The sequence below is a fragment of the Carcharodon carcharias genome, chromosome 12 (assembly GCF_017639515.1).
Source record: "Carcharodon carcharias isolate sCarCar2 chromosome 12, sCarCar2.pri, whole genome shotgun sequence".
Lineage (NCBI taxonomy): Eukaryota > Metazoa > Chordata > Chondrichthyes > Lamniformes > Lamnidae > Carcharodon > Carcharodon carcharias.
This window is the reverse complement of record NC_054478.1, coordinates 77,970,808-77,989,958: the sequence shown is the minus strand read 5'-3', so window position 1 is coordinate 77,989,958 and position 19,151 is coordinate 77,970,808. Positions and strand designations below refer to the sequence as shown.

The 19,151-nt window shown below is 39.7% G+C and overlaps 1 protein-coding gene across 6 annotated transcripts in view; it reads left to right on the top strand.

Annotated features, from left to right (window-relative positions):
- The window catches only part of ubr3 (ubiquitin protein ligase E3 component n-recognin 3), a 345,071-nt gene that overhangs the window by 153,340 nt on the left and 172,580 nt on the right, over positions 1-19,151 (top strand). For all 6 annotated transcript variants that reach the window (XM_041201112.1, XM_041201111.1, XM_041201114.1 and 3 more), the window contains 2 exons: positions 287-750; positions 13,809-13,897. In XM_041201112.1, the coding sequence (XP_041057046.1) occupies positions 287-750; positions 13,809-13,897 (553 nt within the window). The remainder of the gene's footprint in view (positions 1-286; positions 751-13,808; positions 13,898-19,151) is intronic.

Sequence of the window (19,151 nt, the reverse complement as noted above, 5' to 3'; positions counted from 1 at the left end):
TGAAGGTTGGTGATCTGGTTTTCAAATTCCACAGGTTTAATTGGTAATGAAATTCAGATTGTTTGTTTGTCCTGAAATAATGCTTCAGTGCATTTTGGAAAAAAGGGAAGGAAGTGCCTCACCATAGCAACAGCAGATTCAAAACAGATTTCACACCTGTACAGCAAGTTGACAATCCACCTCAATGTCAAGTGTACTAGAAGTTGTGAACATCCACTGACATTTAAATTCTTGATTTAAGCTTATTGTTGTAATGAATTTGAATTGCATTTCATTTTCCTTCTAGAGTTCAAATACAGCTCAGGTCTTCAGTTTAGTTGCAGAACGTAGACGTAAGTTTCAGGAGATTATAAATCGCAACAGTGGCAATGCTATTCAGACTGCAGCCGTTAGACCAAAGACATCAAAGTGGACTGCTCCTAATACAACTCCACAACTTACCACAACCATTTTGGAAGTCCGAGAAAGTATGCTTTCTCTCCTTATCAAGCTCCATCATAAACTCTCAGGAAAACAAAACTCCTACTATCCATTCTGGTTAGAAGATTCAGAGTCTACATCCAGGTTGGACCCAATGCAACAAATCCATGGTGATGGGATAACAGCAGTAGAAAGAATTTTAATAAAAACTGCAGCACGGAGTCGGCAAAACAAGTGTAGCATTGAGGAGATCTGCCGGAAGGTGGCACCGCCTGTACCTCCTAAGAAGAGCAGTTCAGCAGATAAGAAAGCTTTGGATAAAGAAGAAAGGTAAATGCTTCTCTGGAAATATGTGTAGATTTGATGGAATGAAATTTAAAACAGAAATGATAAGAAAATAAAGTTCATTTACATGTACTTGCTATTTTGAACAGTACCTCTGGAATTGTAATTGTATCCTATCTTTGTTTTAAGGGTTTTAATTGTACACAATTTTTAAAAAATCTAATAATGGGAAAAAATTGCTTACACTCAATGTTTTTACTGGCTGAAACACCATGGTAAGCAATATTACCACATCTGTATGTAATCATTTGCATTGTATACAGTGCAGTGAAATTATAACGATAATATTCCCAGCAAGGGTGGGTGTGTACGGTTGAAAAGGACTGAAACGATGATAGCCCATAGAAAAGTAATGTTGGAGCTATTTATTTGGACATAATTTTTAGAAGCTTTAGAATGAAAGGAATATTGGTCCTTTTAGTTAGCTTGTAGCAAATCAGATTGAAACTATATTGAGCCATAGTGGTGGAATTCTGAAACCCAGAGGTGCTGCAAAAAAATTCAAATAAGCTAACTATCATTGAAATAAAGCAATTTGTGCAGTAAAATGAATATAACCTCATTTGGTTGCAGGAAGTAAGTTTGGAATATATTGCACTCAAGGCATTAAAAATTTTGATTACATATCTATAACTTGCAAATGAGACATGAGGTAGAGATGAAGATAAACCATAAACGCTAGAAATCTAAATTTGAAATTGGCGAAATACACAGAGCAGGACCAGCCCTTTTCAGATATTGGCACATCTGCAGTGCACTTCAGCATTTTTCTTTTAACTCTTTATGTCGTTAAAACAATTGGAATGGAAAAGTGATTCAATTAGTCATGTTTTTTTTAATTGTAGAATTATGTTGGATTTCAAATTATTGAATTAATTTCAGTTTAAACTGCTTGCATTTCCCAGAAAACCTTGTAGCTGTTATAATGTAACTTTGTGTATATTTATGTAATGGAAAAATTAGGCAATGGACAAAATTGTTAGAGAAACTCACAAGCATTTGGACATGAATTTGTAGCTTTCGCTCATTTTTGCTTCGCAGATTTTCTGTTCACCTAATTTCACCTTTCAACAAACGCATTCACTAGCAGCAGAGGCATACAAAAGTCTGAAATTAAGGTAGCCAAATGAAACAGCAGTTTTGTTCAAATAGATTGGCTTTAATTCATTTTGGATTTCAAGTTAGATTTGATAGTAATGAAAATGGAATGGGCGATAAGCAGGTAGTGATGCCCTATTTTTGCTGCCCTGGCCTGTAGACAAAGACAAAGGTAGTATTTCTGTCAAGATGGGCTGTTGCCATAGAAACCTATCCTGCACTAAAGCAGAAGCCAAATTGCTGCTGATACTTGAAGCCATACAGTATCTACCCCTTAAGCTACCAGAAAAAAATACTGAACTGAATGGAATCTGTCAAGATTTGTTGATGTCATCTTATTAGGGAGCTCTCTTTACAATAAGGCCAAGATTAAGTAAGACATGCCGTAAGCTATAAGGAAATTTATGGGCACTGTAGGAAATGGAAGGAACTAAAGGCAAACTCGTATTCGTTTTTCTGAAATTTTTTATGCTATATGTAATAGCAAACAGGCTTCTCACCATATGAGTCATCTTTAGCTGATTATTAGCTAGTCCACCTTCCATGCTACTAAATCTAACTTATTAATCATGCATAAATAATCATGCTAACTGACCAACATGGTTTTATTCATTTGATTCATGCTAATTTCAGACTGTCATATGCAGTGCAGTTGGTGAATGTGTTTGTTGAATACAGACAGAAGATCATTTTTCATCAGGCTTTCAAAGAACCCTCTTGTGTGCAGTTCTCTTTCATATATTAAGTTGCTAAATGACTATTTCCCCAATATAATTATTGACCAGTAAAATGATGGAAGGACTCATCAATAGTGCTATTAAGTGGCACCTTCTCACCAGTGCTCCAGGCATCATTATCATTTGTGCAAAAAAGATAACAGTGGTGTTTAGTGTTGTGACAGGTAGAAATATGGACGACTTATTCTACACTGGGGGTAATTTTAACCTATCCTGTCTTGGGAAACTAATTTCAGATCTGTCTGTCATTTGATTATACTGAGTTTCAATTTTTATTTCTATTTACTTTAATGGAAAGCAAAATCATGGAGGGTGTAAAAGGGGCTGCCAATCTGATCCCTTCAGTTTTCTGCCAGGCAGCTTAAGTTGAAATTGGCTCCAATATAAAATTGAAACAAAGTGCGTGCCATATGCAAAATTATAACTCAAGATAGGAGTTGATCTCCTGCAGTGATGTCAGCAAGGAGCTGAGGGCAGGCCCCGTATTTGGGTCAAGCAGGGTAGATAGTGACAGGATAACATGAGAGAAGTGTAAGGGAGGAGGGAACTAGTAGTTGGAATGAATGAGTGCAGGGAGCAGGAGGGGGGAGGATTAGGAGGACAGGACAAGGGGACAGGGAGTAACAGAAAATGGCGGTGGCATTGGACTGGAGCCTACTTCTTCATATTGTGTAGGGAAACGGAGCATGAAGTTGAGAAAACAGCTAAGGAGAGGGGTATATAGGGTGAAGGAAAAGGACAGTGGTAGATGTGGAACCGTTGAGGTAATTCCTAGGGCCAATTTTCCCCTGTCAGGGTTGGAGAGATGGCTAGGTTCTTGTGTGCTTTTAAAAAAAAAAATTACCCGAGTATCCATATTGTTAGGGAAATGATTGGCTTCTTAGGAAAGTGAAATGCCCTTCCCTTACTTTTATACATAAGTTTTAAGTATTCTCTGCACATAATCTTAGTGCCAAGTGGAACGCCTGCCCTGTAGCTGAAAATTCAGCTCCTGTCAGAAATGTTTAATTTGATTCTCAGTGCCCTGCCCCAAAGCCCTCTGCCTCAATTCTGGCCTGGAACCTATAAGAAGTGTAGAGTAGAGCTTCGGGTTGTTCAGATAGTTTTTTTTTTCAGTGGTCCTTTTTGTGGGAGTTGTACTTCTTAAATAACGAGATAATAAAGACCACCTTTATCAAAATTTCTTCAGTTGAATTCACATTTTCTAAATTAATCCAATGTTCAATTTCTAGTTAGAGTTCAACCAATCAAATTAGGATGAAGTGGATTTTATTCACTGTATCTCTTAAAGGTTTTTGTGCAATACAAGGGGGCCATCTTGCTTAAGTTGTAACCTGTGCCCTCCATCCCAAAACCATTAAGTGAATCAATGTTTCTGGTCTTTTCTTTCTAGTTTTGGTAGCAGATCTTATGTTAGCTCTGTACAGAGGAATAATTAGTTTTGTGAATTTACTCAATGTGTTCATTTACTGAAATTCCCTATAAAGTTTAGCACTTCTTTAATTAACCTTCACTAGTTTTTCAATTTAAACATGAAATTTACCATATTTTGATCAAAATGAGGATTTTGGGATTCTAATTTGTTCGATCAAGACCATATTCCATCTTGAAGTGCCATTGGCAATGTTTCAGACAGATTATTCACAATTTGTCACACATCCATCCAGTAATTTGATGCTTGCCTATTTCCGTGCATTATCTACTAAGATTTCATAATTTTAGAGCTATGGACCCAGATCAGCATAGGCCCTTGATTTTTGATGAAAAGCCCATAAGATCTTCACTGCTGTGAAAGAATTGAATTCCGGTTAAGATCAGACTTTGGAACAATTGAAAGAAATGGTAACCATTGAGTTGTTATACATTACATTAGTTATTTGGGCCTACCTAGTTATCTCCAGATACAAACATAGAATTACTCAATCCCATGATTCCACTATAGTTCCAGTGCTGTCAGTCATCAGAGCAAAGATTGAATTAACTAAAATGATAATATATTTAATCAATTTGGGAGGTTGTTATAAACTTGGAAGATCCAGTTACACTGGTTGCAGGCCAAACATGGCTTGTGAGTACCCTTAACCTGGCACCTACTTGTTTCCTTGTTGGATGCTCATAAAGCCAGTTTCAACTGTGGCTCAGTTGGATCCCCTTAAACTTCCTAGCCCTGCTGCGTTAGAAAAAGTTGTTTCCCAATTTGATTCTGAGCACTCAACAATCTTTCCATAAAAATTAGCCCTCTAGGCTGAACTACTAAGGTCAAAGCATCTGTTTTTAAGTTTTGTGGGATGAAAGTAAGGATGATTTGGGCTTGGAAGAAATATGAGTGAATGTTGGTTGGTACAGGTGCCTGGTTGTTACCCTGGGGACATAGTTTTTTTTTGCATATAGAGATCTCTATTTTGGTGTATTGGTGAACCATTTGCCCATCCCTAATTGTCAATGAGAAGGTGGCGATGGGTCACCTTCTTGAGCTGCTGGTGTCCACATCATTTAGGTACACCCACACTGCTGCTAGGGTGCAAATTCTAGGATTTTGAGCCAGTGACAGTGAAGGAACAGCAATGTGTTTCCATGTCAGGATTTTGTGTGTGTTGAAGGGTAATGGTGGATGTATTAGTCATAATTTTCCAAAGCGCTCTAGATTCAGGAATTAGTCGTCAGATTGGAAAATTGCAAATGCCGCTTGATTGTTTAAGAAGGGAGGGGGAGACAAGCCAGGTGACTACAGGCCTGTCAGTTTAACATCAATTTTGTGGAGGTTTGTGGAGATACTCATCCCCATCTAAAACTCGGCGATTTCAACCTCCATCTCAACTCATTTTTCTCGCTCTCACCCTCTCTCTCACTCCTGAATTCACTGCCCTCTTAGGCTCCCTTAATCTCTCCCTCTGCGTAAACTACCCAGTCCATATTTCCATATTCATGGCCACCCCTTTGACTTTGCCATCTCATGTCCCAACATATCAAATCACACAAGGTTATCTTTGATCACCTTACTTGTATCACTTTCCACCCATATCCCTCTTCTACATCCCAAACCTCCCTCCTTCTGTGCCTGACCCTGGAAAAATAATCTCCCCCCTGACTCACTCATTCACAATTCACACTTTCATACAAAAACATAGGAACACAAATGAAGTAGGAGCAGAAGGTGGCCATTCAGCCCCTCAGGCCTGCTCTGCCATTCAATAAGATCATGGCTGATCTCTCTATTTCAAATTCTACATTCCATCTACCCCTGATAACCTTTGATTCCCTTTCCTAATGAGAATCTATCTACCTCTGCCTTAGAAATATTCAATGACCCCACCTTCTGAGGCAGAGTATTCCAAAGTTGTGCAACTCAGAAAAAAGTTATCCTCATCTCTGCCCTAAAAGGGCGACCCCTAATTTTAAAACAGTGTCTCCTAGTTCTGGACTCAAGAGGAAACACCCTTCCCATGTCCACCTTGTCAAGACAGTTCAGGATCTTACTTACTTTAATCAAGTCATCCCTAACTCTTCTAAAGTGGAAACGAGCCCAGCCTGTCCAAACTTTCCTCATAAGACAACCCACTCATTCCAGACTTCAATCTAGTAAACCTCTTCTGAACTGCATCCAATGCATTTACATCCTTCCTTGAATAAGGAGACTAAAACTGCTCAGAGTATTTGACATGTGGTTGCATCAGTACCCTGTATCGCTGAAGCCATAACATCGTTACTACTACATTCAGTTCCTCTTGTAATGAAGGATAGTATTCCATTAACCCTCTTAATTACTTGCTGATCCTGCATACTAACATTTTTGTGACCTGTGCACTAGAACGCCTAAATCCCTCTGCACATCGGAATTCTGCAGCCATTTAAGTAATACTCTGCTTTTCTTTTCTTTCCTGAAAACTTCAGTTTTTCCCACAATAGACTCTATCTGCTAGATTTTTGCCCACTCACTCAACTTATCTATATTCATCTGCAATCTCCTTATGTCCTCTTCGCAATCTACTTCCCGACCTATCTTTGTATAATCTACGAATTTGCGACCCTGCCTTCACTTCTCCCATCTAAGTCATTAATATAAATTGTAAAATGTTGAGGCACAGACAGCACAGACTCCTGCAAGACACCACTTGTTACATCCTGCCATTCAGAAAAAGACCCATTTATGCATTGTCTGTTTTCTGCCAGCCAGCCCAACTTCTATGCATGATCTCACAAATGCCTTTTGGAAGTCCAAGCACAGTATGTCTGCAGGCTCCCCTTTATCCACAGCGCATGTTACTCCTTAAAAGAACTCCAATAAATTGGTTAAATATGATTTCCCTTTCACAAAACCATGCTGATTCTCCCCAATTGCCTTGAATTCTCTAAGTGCCCACTATAACCTCCTTAATGATCGATTCTAACACCTTCCCCTTGACAGACATCAAGTTAACTTGCATGTAGTTTCTTGTTTTCTGCCTCTCTCCCTTCTTGACCAGAAGGGTTATATTTGCTACTTTCCTATCTGATGGAACTTTTCCATCCGTTTGGCCCTCCATTTGCCGCAACATTTCAATAGCTACTGATTTACTCAACTGCACCATCAAGCCAACCTTTCATGTCACGGTGCCCACTAAAACCATTGCTTTCTCTCATCCTGGCCAGTCCCCCAGTACTACCCTCATTTCCACTCCCTTAAATCCAGGAGATGCAGATGTGAATGGATGTGGCAGAAAAGTGGTTTAGCCATCTACTTCCTGATCTGACTGGATTTCATAAAACAGGGTACTGCTCTCTTGGCATCTAAGATGGCTCTTGTGCACACAGCTCCTGAGGGAGCTCCTTGCTATGCCCATTTATCCATGGCCATCTGCTGCCACCCATTGCTCTTTCTCCCCTCTCAATCCTCCCTTCTGCTAATTAAGTTCCTGTGATTCGAACTGAGTGCAATTTGACCCAAACTTCAAGTTAATTGTTAGTTTAAACAGCTTCTACCTGATGGTTCAAAGCCCAACCCCACCTTCCTTGTGAACTCTGGCAAAGATCTGGAAATGACTTGGCTATGGATTTTATCTCAAATCTGGCTTAAAATTCTTGGACTCCGCTGGACACCTAAACCACGTTTCTGCATTAGACCTCATTTGAAGAAAAAATAGCTCCTGCTTCTGTCCAGAAATTGCTGCTGTTATTATTTTTCTTCTTTCTTGATGTGCAACCTGTGGAAAAACCTAGATTTATATCATCTTTCAAGCTTGGCTTCAAATTCCTGAACTCCTCACAACATCAAGAAGACTTTTTCTGCCCTGGCTACACTGTGGAATAGTTATTTGTTCATAGGATGTGGGTATTGCTGGCTAGGCCATCATTTATTGCCCATCCCTAATTGCCCCGATAGATGGTAGTGAGATGCTGCCTTGAACTGCTGCAGTCGCTGTGTTGTAGGAACACCCAAATGCTGTTAGGGAGTTCCACAATTTTGACCCAACGACAATGAAGGAACAGCAGCATGATTCCAAGTTGGAATGATGTGAGAGTTTCAGGGGTATCTTGCAGTTGGTGGCATTCTTTAATACCATAAGACATAAATACTGTCTGCCCTGATGATCTTCAGTGACACAAAAATATCTCTGGTCAGTCTACTGCCCTTCCCCCACCACTGCAATGACTGAGAGACCTCAGTCTCCCACTGAGCTTGTGTCTGCCTACTGGTTCGACTGTGTTTCTTCAGCTGCAACCCCTGGCCACAGGTTAAACACACATCTGTGTATGATCATGCACAGAACCTGCTAATGTCTCACAGCAGAGCTTCACCTCCAATTGTCTTGGAATGCCCTTGTCATTGGACCCAGGCCCTGCACTGCTGATACTGTGTGGTAGTTGGTGTACAATGACCACTCATGTTTTAAAAAATAATCAAAAAGAAGTTTGGGACTTGGAATGTCAGGACACTCATGGACAACCCCAACAGTGACAGACTTGAGTGCTGTACCACCATCATAGCTGAGGAACTTGGGCATCTTGAGATTGGCTTTGTCACCCAAAGTGAGACACTTTGTGCAGAAGAATACCAGCTGAAGGAACTGAAGGTGGCGGGTACAGCTTTTTTAGGCTAAGGGGTGCCATAGTTTTAGGCTAAGGAGTGGTAGATTTAAATCAGAGATGAGGAGGAATTACTTTTCTCAAAAGGTCGTGAATCTGTCGAATTCACTACTTCAGAGTGCAGTGGATGCCAAGACGCTGAATAAATTTGAGGCAATAGACAGATTTTAAATTAGTAATGGGTTGAAAGATTATGGGGAGAGGGTTGGAAATTAGAGTTGAGGCCGAAACAAGATCAGCCATGATTGTAATGAATGGCGGGGCAGGCTCGCATGCTGAATTGCCTACTCCTCCTAGTTATGTTCTGGAAGGGCCTTCTAGAAAAGGAACAACACCTCCACAGGGTGGTCTTTGCCATCAAAAATGAGCTAGCTTGGTGCTTCAGTGATTCCCCTGTGAAGTAACAGAGCACCTTTCGCCTGCCCAACTCACTCTAACAAGGCATGCCACTGTCATCAGCATATATGCTCCTACATTGAAGCAAAAGATGAGACCAAGGAGAAGTATACCTACTTTAAGTAATCCCTAACCTGAGTCCCTGCAGGTGCAAATCTGATGCTCCAGAGTCTAGAAGGACGCAAATATCTGGAGAAGTGCAATATACAAGGAAGGAATAGGGAAAGCAAATGCCAGTGGAGTTCTCTTCCTGACAAAAAAGGTCTAGAACATGACCTTGTCATAACCACAGCCTGTTCTGCCAGCGAGACAAGCACAAGACCTCATGGCAGCACTCACACCCAAACACGGACACTTGTTTGACTATGATGTAGTTCGAGTAAGAGACTATCGAGAAGTCCACATCACTTATACTGTGACAGGTACTGAGGACAGCTGGACTGATCACCACTTTATCTGATCTGCCATTTCCATCAGCCTGGCCCCATACAATGGAGGCAACAGAAGTGATGCTGCAAGAAAATTAACATTGAATGTCTCAAAGATTCAACCAAGGCAGTCCTTCTCAGTCAGCGACTTACTGCCAACTCCAGCCACCAGGAGCTACATTATGCCCATAGTGCCTGGTCAACCCTAAAATCCACTATAACAAGCATCTGGGAAAAGGCCATTGGGTCTCTTTACCAGGAAACATCATGGCTAGTTTGACAAAAATGACAAAGAGATAGAGAACCTAATTGACCGTAAGCACAAAGCTTTCATTGACTTTCAATATGGCTCGAGAAAAACAGCAGTCCTACAGGTGGCTGAAAGCAGCAGTACAGTATAACACCAACATAAAGAACAAATGATGGGTAGAAAGAGCATAATAGGTGCACAACTCATGGACACCAACAACATGCACAGCTTCTTCAGTGCTGTCAGGGTGATCTATGGCCTAAGCTCTCAAAGGGCCTATCCCAATCAGGGCCAAGCATGGAGGGGGAGCTCATCAAGTACAGGGAAGCAGTCAGTGCTTGGTGGAAAGAACATTTTGAAGAACCTCTCAACTGAGACTCTCTGTCTTCGACTTGAACATCTTCAACCCCATTCCTCGATACGCTGTCTGTTTGGTTAATGCGCTACCCCAGTCCCGAGTGAAGTTGAAAAAGCCATTCAACAGCTGAAAAATAACAAAACCCCTGGGTCAGATGGAATCCCTGCTGAAATTCCGAAACATGGTGATACAATCCTGGTGCAGCTACACAACCTCATAACCTTATCTGAAAGGAAGAGCGCATGCTGGGGGTACCTCAGGGACACTGTGATCTTGGCCAAATTTAAGATGAGCCCAGTCCAATTGCGGGAACTGCAGAGGAGCCTCCCTGCTATCTGCCATAGGGAAAATCATTGCAAGGATCCTCCTCAACTGCCTCCTCCCAATGTCTGTAGAACTCCTTCCAGAGTCCTAGTGCAGTTTGTGGCCATCGAGAGGCACCACAGACATGATCTTTGTCTTTCTTTTTGCCTCTTATTCTTCTATCTTTTCTTTATCTTTCACTCTCTGTGACCTCATCCACTGACCTTTTATGTTGCAGCATCCGGTTGTTTCTTCAATAATTCCAGGCTTTTTGTCTCTAGTACTATATTTAGAAGTTTATTTCATGGTCTTCATTTTTTGTGAGGAAGAATTTTCTAATATTAGCTCCTTTTCATTATCTCTGTGATCCTAGCCAGTGGGAGGCTGTGACTCTTGACTTCCTTTTATTAGAGATTCATAATTAGGCCTGTCAGAACAATTGGCTATCTTTCCAACTCCCTAGTGTGCATGTTTTTTAAAAAAAGATCAAAATGAATGTGGGTGACCCTGGGTAATAGGCCTAGGATGAAATAAGCTACCCTCTTTGTTTTATTAGTTTGAAATAGACTGAACAGTGACATCAAGAACCGGTTTTGTGTGGTATTATTACACATCTTCAGTTTCTGTAGCCTGATTTTTTTTTTAACCTGTGTAACTTCACTTATTTGTAAATAGTGTGGGACTTAAAGCTAAGCATTCAAATGCCTGTATAACTATTTTAGTGCAAAGAATGAAGAAATAAATGATCAAAAATCTAAAAATGGCACTCTCTCTGGTTCCCAATGTTTTGCATTTATCTTTTCCATCCTGTTAACTGTGTCTCAAATGCCTCTTGTAGACTCTTTCCTTACAGGTTGAGCAGCCCACAATTCTTCTTTTATTTCTTCTTTACTTAGACCCTGGATACTAGGGATCAGCGTAATTTCCTTTCTGCACAGCCTCCAGCATTTGAAAGTTGTCTTTGTTTCAGAACTCGGTACTCATGGCACAATCTAATCAGAGTACTGTATGTTTAATTCTGACTTCGCCTTTGACTTATTTTCTACTCTTTGGCTGCGTACTGCTCCCTTCCATTGGCTTTGATCAGCCATGACCTTAATGAGTGGCAGAGAAGGCTTGAGGGGCTGAGTGGTCCACTTCTCGTAATTTGTATGTTCCTAACATGCCCGAAGATATCCGAGTGTCTTAATTTATCCTTAGTGGTTTTAATGCCATTCAATGGTGTGTCTTTGTGTGTATGTCCTTAGTTGTTTCAATGCCATTCAATGGTGTGTGTGTGTGTCAGTGTTTGTGTGTGTGTCAGTGTTTGTGTGTGTGTGTCAGTGTTTGTGTGTGTGTGTCAGTGTTTGTGTGTGTGTGTCAGTGTTTGTGTGTGTGTGTCAGTGTTTGTGTGTGTCTGTGTGTCTGTCTGTGTGTCTGTCTGTGTGTCTGTCTGTGTGTCTGTCTGTGTGTCTGTGTGTCTGTGTGTCTGTGTCTGTGTCTGTGTCTGTGTCTGTGTCTGTGTCTGTGTCTGTGTCTGTGTCTGTGTCTGTGTGTGTGTCTGTGTGTCTGTGTCTGTGTGTGTGTGTGTCTGTGTGTGTGTCAGTGTGTGTGTGAGTGTCATCCACTTTGCCAGTGTCTTCACCAGCTGTCCTAATATGACTACAATGACAAGTACTTGTTTCCTATCCCGTGGCTTTCCGTTGTCTAGTTAGATTATCACCTCAAGTAATTAAGGACAGCCTAGGGATTCAACCTTGGGCCCGCTGGCCTGAGCAGCTCTGTTCCTGGATAAATTTGCTGAGCCATCAAGAGAGCTCCTGCAACTTCTTTCTCGTGGTATCAATAAATCTATGAAATATTTTGAAAAATTGAATTAACTTGGATCTGTGCTACAATTCCAATATTTCGCAAAGTTGCCTAATTTCAAACCTTTCGCATTAAGTTGCTTATAAGGCATTATTTAAAATATTGTTTAACATATTGCAATTAGTTATTTCAGTGTTGTGCTATCTATCTATTTAATAAATCTAACATTTTACAGTTGTGCTGAAATCTATGATTGAATATATTAGCACCACCTATGCTCTGTAAATTTTCAGTCTGTGGGCTTTATCCTATTCTAACTAAAATCTATTTATCTAAAACATTAAATACCTTAACAGGTATACAGACCTGTAGCCCAGAAAACCCATAAAGATGTGGAGTAGATGTTGATTGTGTCTATTCTCCAAAATGGAAAGAATGGCAGGTAGAAGTGATCAGCATCATCTTTGATCATTGAGAAATGACTAATAATACCAACTTTAATTTGGATGGAAGAATTGAGAAATAATTTAAAATCCTAAATATCAATTAATTACTATTGGAAAGGAGTGCAGATCTAATCACCCAGGGGACACCCTGAACCTATAGGAACTGTTCTGATTCATGTTTCGCTTCTAGACTGCTGACTCCAAATAACTCTATTAGGAAGTATCAGGGAAGAAAATATACCTTGGATAACAGCATACCACCTTGCTGAGATTGAACAGAAGATATTTGTAGATCTGATACTGTAAAAAAAAAACATTTTACATGTGTTTGATATACCAATTGTTAATTTAGCATCTGACCTAGAATATCGAATGATCTAAGATACATTAAATTTATAAAAACCTACTTTACTTGCTAAGAATCATTCATGGTTCAGTGTTGGCACATAAGGAGTGCTGCACTGGTAGAAGCACCATCTTTTATACAAAGTGTTAAACCAAATGTTAACTTGGGCATAAAATACCCCAAGGTACTATTCGAAGAAAGTAGTAAAGTTTTCTGAGTGTTCTTGGAGAATTTATCCTTCAAACAACATCACTAAAACAGATTAGCTGGTCATTTATCTTTTGTTCCTGGGACCTTGCTGTGTGCAAATTAACTGCCACATTTTGACTAAATGGTGACGGTGACTACACTTCAAGGGTAATTCAATGGCTGCGAAGCTTTTTTGGGCTGTCCTGATGACATGAAAGGCATTTTACAAAGACAATTCAGTTATTGCTTCTTTCTTTTTGCCTTCTACATATTGAAATGTGGAACTGTGGAATAAATACTGAACTAGTCTGTATAAAGTTGGAGGCATTGATCAACAATTAGTCTTTTTGAGCGGAGTACTCTTGAATTAGAAATATATTTGTAAGTACATCAGATTTTGAAATGCTGTCCATTGCTATATTTGTTTTTCTTCAGTTGCTTGGTATCTGAATGGGGTGCCCTAAAATTGATAACTAGAATCTTTCTGCTTCACACTAATTTTGATTTAGCTGTAGGAGAAAATTCTTACAGTTTAACAGATCAGAGTAAATTTGCTGAATATTCAGTAGGAACCAAATTTTCTTCGTGTCTTTTGTCAGTTATGGTTTTATTTTGATTTGTTGATTTTTTTTGTTGTGCAGACGTCAGAAAGCCAGAGAGAGACAACAGAAGTTGCTTGCAGAATTTGCTTCAAGACAAAAAAGTTTCATGGAAACAGCAATGGATCTTGGTAAGCCTTTGTATATTGTTGCAAAATATTTGTCCAGTTGAGATCAATTTATCACTAACAATATAATTTGAATGTGGCAGTCCTTTGGATTCTGATGGATTGTGAATTGCTTGTTTCATAGTTTTTCTGTTGGATTTGTGTATGGGAGGTAGAAGGTCTTTAAAATGGTTTACAGGTAAGTTTCTGACTATTGAAATGGGTAACATGACAGAGATGTCCATTAGCAAATATGAAAAAGGAATCAGGTGTGATTATTCACTGTTCCCTGAAAGCATCAAATCTATAAAATCTAGTCAATGTAAAGCTTTTATCAATTAGGGCAGTTATGTGCTGAGGTGTATCTGGCTGGCATTTGGATGTAAGTGATTTATTATATCCGTGTGCAGATTATTAATGCGGCTATATTTGAATTTTGTAAACAGTTGAATTCCTTATCTTCAAGGGGCAATAATGTGTTGAAGAGAATTGAGAGAAGAGCTCTAACGATGATTCTGCAGTTTGTAACTTAAGGTTCAGATTAGTGGATCATAACTGAAATTGATTTCGCTGGATACAGAAGGATTAAGTGACGGTTTAGATCTTAAACACTGAAAAGATGTAGATACAAGTAGCCTATTTAATTTGAACTACGCATACAGACATAGATATGAGTACAAAATTCTTGAACCTCAAGTAAAGTCACTAACCCACAGTAGTAGTTACGTGGAATAGACTTTTGCTGAACTTAAATAGAACTGTCAGTTTAACGGTATTTTTTTTAAAGCTAGATAAATAATGAGAGTAATTTATAGAAAGCATTGATTTCTAATTTGGTTGGATCACAAAACTTCATGCTTGGGGGTAAAACAAAATATAAGATGTATGGAATTTGTTGATTTTGCATTTTTCAGAGAGGACTGATTCCTGTTAAAGATACTTGGTAGTAAGTTAGAGCTCTTTCTCCCTGCAGTTGCTTCCTTTTATCACAAACCTACCTCGCAGTTTGGGTCCTGGCTCTCTCAAATAGGCTGATGGAACTCTAAATTTTGAAGCACCACTATCTGGATCTATATCTTGTATTACGTACGTTTAAACTGCATCGTGACTCCTTGAGAAAGAGAGCATTTTATAATGCTGAAGAAGGAACACATATTTTGGAAACTGCAAGAGAACAATATTTTGGAAACTGCATAGAGAACAAAAAAAGACCAAAAAAAATTACAGAAACAATAGAGAAATGGATAAAATATTAGCGGGATTCCAGTGGGACAAAAGGAAAGAAAACCCAGAGAATCATGAAAAATATTACAGAACCTGTGGATGGAGGGGAGAGAAAACAGAGAAACTATATTTAAAATATAAAAATTAGCATTACAAAATCTGGAGAGAACATACCATATCTGAGAAAATATAGAAATCAATTTTTACTGTTGACACAAACAATGTACATTTGGTATATGTTTTGTTTTGATATTTTTGTACTACATTTGGGCTGGTTTTTAATGACCATAGGCCTTCACTCTTCCTGAAAATCTAAACAGTGATTTCTGTAGCCTGTGGAATGGAATACAAGAGAGATGCTAATATAGACACTGGGGGCTGAGATAATACACTCTTGGTTAACTTAAGGGGGAGAAAGAGAGAGAGATGCGACCTGTTGAATGATGGCCGATGTAGTATAAAGTATAATGTTAAATATGTAAATATACAGTCTACATCATCAGTGATGTAAGATCGCATGACAAGAACATGAAGACAGTTCTATGTAGAGCATTGTGCTGAGTCAGTATTGTAAATAGTTAGTCTAATGTTCAACAAAAGGTAGGGCTTACCAACAGCAATGCTCCCAATGCAGGTTTAGCAGGTACAGAACAGCATTGGATCTAGCAGAGGATACTAGGAAGGAGCAGGTCAGTATCTTACTCTATGCCATAGGCTGTAGTGCACATGATGTAATGGTCAGACAGAACATAAATGAAGGCACAACTAGGTATAACAAGGCTATCAAAGCCTTTGATTCTTTTTTTAGTCTTTGGAAAAACACCACAATAGAGAGAGCAAAATTTTATAAGCGCACTCAAAGACCAGGAGAGAGCAAATATTTCTTTATTAATGAGATATAATCAATTAGCTGAAAGTTGTGAATATGGACCCCTGAAATATAATTAAGTCGGGATCGCATTGTTCTGGGAGCTTTAGAAGAAACACTATCAGATTTTTTGCAGTCAAGGGAAGATATGATCCCATCAAAGGCTGTGCAGATAATGAGGAAGGCAGAAGAAAGAAAAACAAAATCTTTGAGGCAAAAAAAGAAATACCGTGGAGAAAAACAGACTGATACAGCCCGGTTTTTAGCACCCCAAACAGGAAAATAAGAGGGTGTGGTAGCCGCTATTATTCGATGTTCCTGTTGTGGTGGGAAAAGGCTGCATTGGTGTGAATAATGCCTTGCCAAAAATGTGGAGAGCAATTCCTGCAAGAAGAGGGGCCATTTTAAATCAGTTTGCCGCAGCTAATAACTCTTAACAAAACAATTAAAGGAGAAACAGCCAAAATCAAGTATCATTCAAGAAGTCAGAAGTAAAAGAACCAGAAGCACCATTCTTGGGAGAAATTGCAGAATCAACAGGGAACTATTGGAGTGCAGATATTATAGTCAGTGGACATAAACAAATTTCAAATTAGACATGAGCAGAAGTTTCAATTCTTTCAGACACACAAGTGGTTAAAACCAGACATACTGTAGCCATTGGCCATAAGACCCTGCAGTTCAGGAGGCATTCAGCTGAAAGTCAAAGGGCAGTTGACAGCTAAACTCCAGCAATCACAGAAACTTTGCATGTGATTCACAATCAAGAATGTTCATTAAGTGGAAAAACTTGCACAGATTTACAACTCATTGAAAAAGTTGATGAACTAGGAAGTTCTGAAAAATCAGCAGAATTTGGGGCAGAATTTCCAAAGCAGTTCATAGTATTATTAGTATTATCTATCCCTTGCTAGCAAGGATGATTATCTTCCATGAGTCCAAAGGTAGCTGATGAGGACGATTTGGTATCTGCAGACCACATAAGGCATTTGTTGTCATGTGGGATGTCTGGTTGTGTGTTATCAGTTTGGGTCATGGTGTGTTCCTTTTTCGCCATTCTTGTATTTCCTCTTCGTTTTGTCATCATTGGGCCTCAGTGATGGGATCTTTCCCATAGACCGTGCTGCCATCTCGATCAATCCAAGGCAGTGGTCTCCCAGAATTGATGCCAATGTTGCATTTCTTCGTGTTGGCTTTCAGCATATCTTTGAAATGCTTCTTGAGTCCTCCTCTGGTAAGTCTGCCCTGACTGAGCTGGGAGAAGACAACCTGCTTTGGGAGCCTGGTATCTGACACCCGAACTAAATGACCAACACAACAAAGCTGATGGCGGCAGATGATCATAGCCTTGATGCTCGTGAGGTGACACTGATGTTGATGCGTTTGTCCTCCTACTTAATATGCAAGACTTGCCACAGGCAATGTTGATTGTATGACTCCAGTGCTTGATGTGCCTCCGATACCTTGTCCATGTTTCAGCCCCAAACAATAAGGAAGGGATCATGACCACATGGTAGACCATGAGCTTATTCTGAGTTTTGATGTCGCAATCTTCAAATACTTGCTTCCTCAGGTGGCCAAAGGCTGCACCAGCAAATTTACATATTTTGGAGGTTGAGCGAAGCTGAAAATAGCCTCTTGCGTCACATTAGGACCAATGTGCTTGTTTACCACAAGGAAGGTTCTATACCCACTTTTACAGAAAGTGAAACAAGAAATTGAGTCAATGCTGCTGCAGGTAGTCATCTCACTGGTCACCAAACCCACAAATTGGTATTCAGGCATGGTTCCTGTACCAAAACCGAGTGGCTCAATATGCACCTGTGTGGCCCTCACACAGTTCAACAGGGCAGTGGGAAGGAAGATCCACCCAATGGCATCTGAGGATGAGAGCCTGGCAAAGCTGGTTGGATGCAAGCAGTTGCTTCTGGCAGCTAGCTTTTGGATGAGGAATCCAAACTACTGACTACATTTATCACCCCCTTCAGGAGATATTATTTCAATTGTGTACCTCCTTGGAGTCATATATGCTCCAGAGATTTTTCAGAGAACACTGTGAACCATTTTGGAGGGATTAGAAGGGATCATCTACCACATGGATGACAGTCTCTATCATTAGGGACAAAGTATTTGAGAAACTAATGGGACTAAAGGCAGACAAATCAGCAGGACCTGATGGCCTGTATCCAAGGGCTTTAAAGGAACTGGCTGCAGATATAATGGAGACATTGGTCGAAATATTCCAGAACTCTCTGGATTCCAGAAGGATTGAAAAACTGCTAATGTGATGCCCCTGTTCAAGAAGGGAAGGAGACAAAAAGCAGGAAACTATAGGCCAGTCAGCCTAATATCTGTTGTTGGGAAAATGCTAAAGTCCATTATTAAGGAAGAAATAGGGCATTTAGAAAAGCTTAACACAATCAAACAGAGTCAACATAGTTTTGTGAAAGGGAAATCATGTTTGACAAATTTGCTAGAGTTCTTTGAGGATGTAACAAGCAGAGTTTATAAAAGGGAACTGGTAGATGTACTGCATTTGGATTTCTAGAATGCATTCAATAAAAGGTTATTGCACAAGAGAAGAGCTCATGGTATTGGGGGTAATGTATTAACATAGATTGAGGATTGGTTAAAACACATAAGACAGAATCAGGATTAATGGATCTTTTTCAGTTTGGGAAGTTGTAACTAGTGCAGTGCCACAAGGATCAGTCCTAAGGCCTCAATTCTTTACTATCTATTTTAATGACTTGGAAGACAGCGTGTAATGTATCCAAATTTGCTGATGATTCAAAAAGAGGCGGGAAGGCATGTTGTGACGAGGACATAAGGAATCTGCAAGAGGATATAGACGGGTTGAGTGGATGGGCAAAAATTTGGCAGATGGAGTTTAATGTTGGAATAATAATAGGAAAAATCAAAAGGCAGACTATTATTTAAATTGAGAGGCACTCCAAAAAAAAGTGCAGCACAGAAGGATCTGGGTGTTCCGGTGTGTGAAACACAAAGTTTAGCATGCAGGTGCAGCAGGTAATTATCAAGGCAAATGGAATTTTGGCCTGTATTGCTAGGGGGCTGGGGTTGAAAAATAGGGAAGCCTTGTTACAACTGTACAGAGTGTTGGTGAGGCTGTACTGTGTACAGTTTTGGTCACCATATTTAAGAAAGGATATACAGACATTGGAG